General features: G+C 30.6%; 1 protein-coding gene across 1 annotated transcript; it reads right to left on the bottom strand.

Annotated features, from left to right (window-relative positions):
• Positions 1–1,698: 1,698 nt before the first annotated feature.
• On the bottom strand, positions 1,699–5,059 carry LOC111884070 (auxin transporter-like protein 2). The gene is made up of 9 exons (XM_023880399.2): positions 4,730–5,059; positions 4,443–4,640; positions 4,166–4,351; positions 3,969–4,081; positions 3,689–3,872; positions 3,328–3,425; positions 2,667–2,874; positions 2,313–2,570; positions 1,699–2,155 (listed from the first exon to the last, which is right to left on the bottom strand). The coding sequence occupies exons 2-9, from the start codon at positions 4,626–4,628 to the stop codon at positions 1,946–1,948; spliced, it is 1,443 nt and encodes a 480-aa protein (XP_023736167.1). The 5' UTR covers positions 4,629–4,640; positions 4,730–5,059; the 3' UTR covers positions 1,699–1,945.
• Between the last annotated feature and the right edge of the window lie 3,849 nt (positions 5,060–8,908).

The raw sequence follows: 8,908 nt of genomic DNA, 5'->3' as shown, positions 1-8,908 counted from the left end.
AAAAAGGAAGAAGCACATTGAGTCTTCTTGATGCTATTTGGAAAAGAGAAGGGGCATCTAGTTTTTCAAGGCCAATTAAAGTGCAATAAGGCACATGTGTTTAATTTTATGTTTTTAACGAAATATATGTCAAGGGACTCAAGGTTTTTTATTTATTTATTTATTTTACTTTGAATAGTGGTTTAATGTTAGCATTAAAAAGAATATTACATAGTTAGATTCGATTTTGTTAAGTGTTATAAGCAAAAGTAGTTGTTTTTAACACCTGAATCCAAGTTCTCTACTTAGAACCAAACCCCATCTTATGCAACACATCATATAGAAATCACATCTATCTCAAATAGAATTTTAACTATACTAAAATATTGATGACACCAAAATCATTAATAGATTATTATCTTTTTCAGGAAATTTTCATAGATTCTTAATTCTTGGATTTTAATATGTTTTGTACTTCGTCATCAATAAAAATAAGAGCAATATTTTGTTTATAGTACACTATTGTTGATTATTCTCTACGATGATCACATTTGATAGGTCATTCTACATACTTATAATATTTTATCAAATTAGTGTCCAATTTTAAGTCGTAATTATATTCTCAATATTGTTTTTTAAACTAATTAAAACTTTGAATCACGTACATTAGTAATAATTCATTGACAATGAACAAAAATGTAATTTAAACTCAAGGCCTGCATGTTCGTTTATTCATTGATATAACACAAGAAACTACATTTAATATGATTTTTTTGCCAAGAGTCATACTCAGTCATCTAGTCATCTCTAATAATTCAATAAAAGCTTAAACATGATATTCATAATCAAACCCAATGTCCTTCTAACATTATACATAGTCTTTTATACTAACTTTTATTTATTTACCTTTTAGAAAGAAAGAAAAATAAAAGAATAAAGAATCCAATAGTTGAGGGATGATTGGAAATGAGCATATGGATGAGAAGGTTCATGCATGTTCACCGATTGCGAATCATGTGCCTAGTTTGATACTTCGATTTGAAGTGAATTAAAGAAGATCGAGAGTAAAGAAGGGTCACGTGGCACCCATGTGAAGTGAAGTGAAGTAATAGGGACCAAGGCCCATTCCATCTAAAGATCCCTTGCTTAGTATTGTCAACATCTTTCTTTTATTTATCAAAGCCCATCTTGCATTTATTGCCTTGGTCTCCCCTATTGGCTTATATCTTTTATAAAACAACAACTAGTTTTTTTTTTTAACTTAATGGCATTAAAGACCTTAATTTCTACATTGGCTTTTCTAACTTAATAGTATAAACGGATACGCTTAAATTGTTAAGTGATAGGAGAACGTCCTCATCTATTAATATGCACTATTAATATGCATATGATAATTTATAAAAAGACAATCGACATATGTTTGAACATTAATGTAGTCATTCATTTACATGAGAAATAATGAGTGTCATTGTCTCACCATGTTTAATCTTTTTATGTCAAAGAAAGTTATAACATTATCTCATTAAAATCGGTCTCGATCCGAATGAAATAAACAAGCGCAACACAAATCACTATCTTACCTTATTCTTCCTATTTTCTATTAGCCAAAAACGTAATCCATTACAAATATTATCCATATAAATAAAAGGAAAAAGAACTCACTTTAGGACCAAAAAAAAAAAAACAATAATGAGATGCCCATCCAGCAAAAGAGGAATATAACAAAACTAAGCAACATGAATTTAAATTAAGCGAACACTTGGAATCCTCAATCATCACAAATATTTTTAATCTACTTCTTAAATTAAAAAGAAAACAAACAAAAAAAAATAGTAAACAATCCACGACACATCACATGTAGGGGAAAATAATTTGTGCTCCCCATCTATAATACAAAAATATTAATTAAAAAAAAAAAAAAAAAAAAAAAGCTCGTTTACTTCCGAGTTGACTCATGATTATCGAGTCAATGTTTTGGTGGAGGCGGCACTGCAGGTTTACACTGATAACACTTAGCAAACAGACCGAATGTGTCAACCTGGCGTACAAAGTTTGTCATGCTCGCCCATCCACCGAATCCAAACCCAACCACTAAAACCCATACGACCACAAAGGCATTGATCACATACATTGCGGTCCAGCTTGGTAGGAAACCCGGAGGCTTCTCAGCCGCATTCTGTAAAAAAAAATTAAAACTGTTATTATAGCATTGTACTTTAAATCAAATCACAATATCAAAAAAAAATGTTTTTAGATAAGACACTGTATCAAAAAACTATCTAAATTTTTTTTATAGATAAAATTGAAAATATATATATATTTTTTAATTTTACCTGTCGGGCAGATGCTTTTCTGTAGGTGAGCATATGGGCAAGGGCAGGGATGATGTAGACCGTGAAGCTGACCAAAAGTGCCCCAACTGCTGAATTGATGGGTCCAAAGAAAGGAAAAATGATAGCTAAAAACCATATGGGTATAACTACGGGCAGCCTCGCTACTGCCCGTAAACATATGCTCTTTGTATCATGCATCCCTATTACCTTCTCCCACACAAAATACAACGGCGTACATGCGAATCCAAATGTAATAAACTGTCGAATAAAACCCAGTAAAAATGTAAACATGATGTAATTTGCATTACATGGTTGTAGAGTACAAGTAGGTAAGGGGTAGAATGGTAATTTTACCTGATGAATGAGCATGAGAATGACGGCAGCATCACGCCACCGGGTTTTGGGAAGAAGGGAGAAGGCGTTGGAGTGGTTGAGAAGCTCGTCGCCGAAGGCCCAGTAGACGGCGGCGGATGATGGAAGGGTTAGTGTGAAAACATAGAGAGTGGCAAGAAGGTAAATATACTTGAACTTTTGGGGTTTCCACATCGCGTGCATAATTTCACTATAAATAATAAATAATAAAGAATTAATAAAATATATATAATAAGGTCAGAATTGGAATTTGGTATTAGGATTTTTGGATTTTTTTTAAACTAAAAAAACAAAATCTTCATTGTAAAGTGTTTTAAGGTTCAAACACCCGGACAACCTGGCGAAAGCTGCGCATAGATTATAGAAGAAGAATAAAAGGTGCTTTTACACCCATTTTTCCAAAAAAGAAAAAAATTCGATTACCATTAAATTTAATATTCTATTAATAACCAAATATTTTAAAAAAAATATTCCTTACAAGGCAAAAATTAATAACATAACATAAAGTTCTTAGAATTTAATTTAAAAGATTAGAATATAAAAATCGTAACTTTCTTCATAATAAAAACATTTTTCAATAAAGTCCAGATGTACACCATGCATTGAAGGTTGTACGTTGGTGGGTGTAAAAAAATAGACTTACACAGTGACAGCATGTCCGCCGAAGGTGTACAGAATATTGGTGGCGCCGGTGAAATACAACACAAGCTTCTGTGGAGCAGAATGTTCAACGCCATCAACCTGCAACTCCCATGAAAGAGACAGCAAATCAGAACAATAATTCTTCAAAAACTTGTACATTGTGGAGTTTAATTTGTACATCGATCTCGATTTGGCCTTTTTATTGTTTCCAATGTGTACACAACAACCGAGTTTCTCAAATCACTACACTGACTTTATTTCATCTTTCCAAATATAGAATCCACTAAAAGGAAAGAACTTTCAAGTTGTGCATCACGCATTGGAGATTGTGTATTAAGGAGTTTTAGAGAGAGAAAGAGAACCTGGCCATGGATTAAAGCTGCAATCGCCATATACCACGCAGTGTAAGTGGTCATTCCAAGGCCCAGAAATGACCAGATTCTGTAGTTATGGAATGAAGGAATGAAGACAGTGGTTGCACAGCAAGCTCCAAAAATATATGTCCATGTCCTCTTGTCCAGATGATCATTTATGTAGTATATGTTGCTGTTATTTTGTAGAAACAAAAAAAAAAATCGATATTACTCAAAATTTTCATTGATCAAAATTATCGAAAAAAACAAGATCACAATGAATACATACCTTGCACAAGCTATAAGTTGTATTACAGAGCCAAAGAGAAGAAAAGTGCAGTTGAAAGCTAGACCTATTGCTTTCCAATAAGGCCCAAGCAATCCATCAAGAACTTCAAACCACTACAAATTTAAAAACAATTGTGTAAGAAGATTGATAATATTGTGATTAAGTTTGGGAAAAGTTGATGAATCGAAGAAGTATACCTGAATAACATGGTTTTTGAAGTTAACATTTTCCTTCTCTTTTCTAGCTCTGTATTCAACGTAAAGGACACTGATAAGGTACGCAGTCCAGCTTCCTAGAAGACCATAGAAGATTTGAAGAACAATCCCTGATACCATTCCCAATTGAGAAAACGAATATGGAAGGGTTAATAGCACTTGTGCCACCTGCATAAACACATGTACGTTCAGGTTTCAATTATTCGGTTTAAAGTGAAGAAGGAATCTAATTATGGAGTTGGATTGTTGTATGCTTTACTTGATTTGACGAACAACTAAACCAAGCATCCCAAACAGAGCCTCCATGCCATAGTATATTTTTCATACTGAAAACAGAGTGATCTTCGAATTCACCATCTCCTCCTTTCCCGCCTCTTTCTCCATTTTCAGTCTCGCTGTAATTCGACGGAACTATCGACTCCTCAGCTTGCTTTTCACCCAACATTTCTTCGATTATCTAGTCAAATCATCGAGGCAGATCTAAAATCAGAAACAAAAAACTCCAGATCCAAACAAACAAAAAAATATATTCTAACAAGCTCTTACCGCGTTACCGTAGTCCCTAGATCCTGGAAGATGCAAATAAATGTTGGGTTGTTTCTTCAAAGAAATGGAAGTTTTATATAGAGAGAAAAGGAAGTGTTGTATGTATATGCAATGAATTATGTATGTACGACGTGATTGTGGAGTCGAGCAATAATTGCAAAAGCGGCCGCTAAAAACTTGAATGCGTTTGCTCCTTTACCAAATTTTCTGCAAAGGCGGCAAGGGAGAGAGGTGGAAAAGGAGTGGCAGCGCCGGATGGAGCAGAGCAGACACCCTCTCAGAGGTTTTTAATTCTGGAGAGAGGAACAAAAGCTAACGACTTATTTTATAGTGTTTGCCGTGTATATATATATATATATATATATATATATATATATATATATATATATATATATATATATATATATATATATATATATATATATATATATATATATATATATATATATATATATATATATATATATATATATATATATATATATATATATCATACATACTTATAAAGCTACATTTTTTCTTGAATTTCATTCATTTGAAACCCTTATTTTTTTTTCCTTACATCACATACATTTGAAACTTCCATAACTTTTCAATTTCTTTATAATAATAATTATAATTTGGTAATTAGGTTAAATAAATATCAAATCTAAAGTGTATTCATATATAAACTAAATTTCAATATTAAAATAATATCTTTAATTATACTTATAAAATTATGTTTTTTTTAACTTTTAACATATTATACTTAATTTATTAGTTTTGATATATTGTTGAATGTAAACCATTATCATTTTAAATGTATAATTTTTGAACAATTTGTATAAAATACTTAAACTATTAATTAAAATATAACATTATAGGCTCAACTTAAATATAAATTTTATTTAACTTAAACAATCTAAAGATTATTTTATAAATAATTAAAAGTGATAAATTGTAGTGTCTTTTTAATAATGATTGTAAGTTGGTTAATAAGGTTAAATAAATATCAAACCTAAAGTGTAATCATAAATAGACTAAATTTCAATTTTAAAATAATATATTTACTTCTTTATAAAGTTATGACTTTAAATTTTAACATATTATACTTAATTTATTAGATTTAAAATGTTGTTGCATGTAAACCATTATCAGTTGAAAGCTATAATTTTTGAACAGTTTGGACAAAATACTTAAATTGTTAATTTAAATATAACATTACAGTGTCAACTTAAATATAAATTTTAGTTCCATTAAAAAAAACCAAATAATATTTTGTAAATAGTTAAAAGTGATAAATTATAGTGATAAATGCAAAAACTAAATTGTAATGTCAGTTTAACTAAAATATTTCCTAAATATATTTATATAATCGTTACAAATTTTCAAATAAGTAGCACAAAATAACTTATAATAAGAATAGTTAAAAATAATTCTATATAAATGATTATATTGTTACCTTTAAAATCAAAAAATAATGTTTGATTTTTAAATAATTATAATGATAGAAATTAAAACATTAAGCAAATATATTTTAAAAAATTAGTTAAAAATAACAACTATAAATAATATTAAACCATATATAATATTTAATTTTATTGATGTGTAACTCGCGAGTAGAAGTCATTCAAACGAATGAGATTATGACGTTATAATAGATTTATATATTAGCATACAATTCAAAATAGTCAATATATTATATCAAATTTATATACGAATTATTATATCAAGTTTAACAACAACGTTAGTGTTATATTTTAAAAAATATATATTTGTAAAGACTTCAACTATATAGGTGTTTCTGCGCATTACAATGTCAACTCAAATATAAATTTCAGTTCCATTTAAAGAAAACTAAAGAATAAATTATAAATAGTTAAAAGTGATAAATTGTAGTGATAAAAGCAAAAACTAAATTGTAATTTCAATTTAGCTAAAATATTTCTTAAATATATTTTTATAATCATTAAAAGTTTCTAAATAAGTAGCTTAAAATAATTTACAATAACAATAGTTAAAAACAACTCTATATAAATGATTATATTGTTAGCTTTAAAATGAAAAAACAATGTTTGATGTTTTAAATAATTATAATGATAGAAATTAAAACATTAAGCAAATAAATTTTAAAAAAATAATTAACAATAAAAACAACTATAAATAACATCAAATCATATATTATATTTAATTTTATTCATGTGTAACTCGCGGGTAGAAGTCAATCAAACGATTGAGATTAAGAAATTATAATAAATGTATATATTATCATATAATTCAAAATAATCAATATATTATATCAATTTAGTATATACAAATTATTATATCAAATTTAACAACAACGTTATTGTTATATTTAAAAAATCATATATTTATAAATACTTCAACTATATAGGTGTTTCTACGCAACGCACGGGCATTCGCCTAGTATATAATATGTCGCTGTTGGCTATCTCCAACTTATCTCCATTTTTTCCTATAAATGAAATAAAAAAAATAGGATAAATAGTTTTTCAACTCCAACCTTATTCTATTTTTTACCTTATTTTTTACCTTAAAAAGTATATTTTTAAAATATTTCGTTTTTATAACTTATAGATATTGTCAAATACACCCCATATGATAGAATCTAAATAATTTAGCAGGAAAATAACACTTGAATAAAAAAGTTAGGGCCCGATTCAAGAGGGGCTTAGTCTCCAATTACAGAACGAAGTCTGAAGATAATCTAAAACAGAATGAATGAAAAACTAATTACGAGGCCTGCTAAGTAACATAACTAAACAAGTTAATTAATTGATCCTAAAAACTTGCTAAAAAACTGCTTATCCACTACTTATGTTTTCCCGCCAGAGAATGGGTCAAATAAATAAGCTAAGAGTGAATTAAATTGGTTCTTTTGAGCTAAAGCTTTGACCCGGTTCTTCCTTCGTGAGTAGACCTGTAACGGTGTTGTATCATTACTTCCCTCTCGGTAAAACGTCTTGTCCTCAAGGCGGAAATCTGGAAATTGGGCAGCAAGAAGATCATAGTTTTCCCAAGTTGCTTCTTCGGAGGGTCGGTGACACCATAAAATTAAGAGCTCTAAAACCGGTTGACCAACTTCAATGACTTAATGGTGGGCAAGGACCGAACTTGGTTGTAAATCGAACTCCCAATCCTTAGTGATAGGTAAAGGTGGAGCCGAAGTAGATGGGAAAGAACCACGAGCTGGTTTAAGCATGGAGACATGAAACACAGGATGGATACGAGCTTCTGGAGGAAGTTCCAACTAGTAAGCGACCGGTTCGACCTTACGAGAGATATGATACGGACCATAGAATCTGGGAGAAAGCTTTTCATAACGTCGTTTTGCTAAAATCTTCTGTCGATACGGCTAGATTTTTAGGAAAACATAATCACCTTCTTGAGACGAAAGTTCACGACGCTTGGTGTTAGCTTGGTTGTGCATCCAGTCTTGGGCCTTGAGTAAATTATTTCGGAGAAGCATAAGCATATCATCCTTGTCAATTGGTGCTCCAGATCTACATTATTAGTCTCTCCAACTACATAAAGGGGAAGCGGTGGAGGTTACCAGCCATAAACGACAGAAAATGGAGTTGTACCTATTGACGTGTGAAAACCCGTGTTGTAGGAATATTCAGCCCATGGTAAATAAAAGCACCACTTGATCGGTTGTTCATGAATAAAGCATCTCAAATATGCCACTAGGCATCGATTAAGCACTTTCGTCTGACCGTTTGTTTGAGGATGGTAACTTGTACTCATTTGCAACTTTGTTTGGCATAATCGAAACAGTTCCTGCCAAAAGTTACTAAGAAAAACGACATCCCAATCAGAGATAATAGGAAAACCATGAAGACGAACAATCTCTCTACAGAAGAGTGATGCAACTCCCTTGGCAGTATATGGGTGTGATAAGCCAAGAAAATGAGCATATTTGCTTAACCGATCAACCACAACTAGAATGGTATCAACCCGATTAGAAATAGGAAAACCCACAATAAAATCCATTGAAATGTCTTCCCAAACATGCGTAGAAACAGGTAAGGGTTGGAGCAACCCTGCAGGAGATAAAGTTTCATACTTTTGTTGTTGGTAGGTCAAACGTTACTAAACAAAAAGACGAATATCCTGCTTCATTTTGGGCCAAAAATATTGAGTTGAGAGACGTTTTAAGGTCTTCAAAAACCAACCATG

Source organism: Lactuca sativa, chromosome 8 (genome assembly GCF_002870075.4).
Source record: "Lactuca sativa cultivar Salinas chromosome 8, Lsat_Salinas_v11, whole genome shotgun sequence".
NCBI classification, from domain to species: Eukaryota; Viridiplantae; Streptophyta; class Magnoliopsida; order Asterales; family Asteraceae; genus Lactuca; species Lactuca sativa.
The sequence above is the reverse complement of the archived record's forward strand: the minus strand, read 5'-3'. Positions and strand labels throughout refer to the sequence as shown.

Excerpts from the sequence above, each read along its gene's own strand:
- LOC111884070 (XM_023880399.2), bottom strand. The coding sequence starts at position 4,628 with ATGTTGGGTGAAAAGCAAGCTGAGGAGTCGATAGTTCCGTCGAATTAC. Across the intron at positions 4,352-4,442 it reads TTAGTTGTTCGTCAAATCAA|GTGGCACAAGTGCTATTAAC; the intron begins GTAAAGCATACA and ends GTGTTTATGCAG. Across the intron at positions 2,156-2,312 it reads GAAAAGCATCTGCCCGACAG|AATGCGGCTGAGAAGCCTCC; the intron begins GTAAAATTAAAA and ends TTTTTTTTACAG.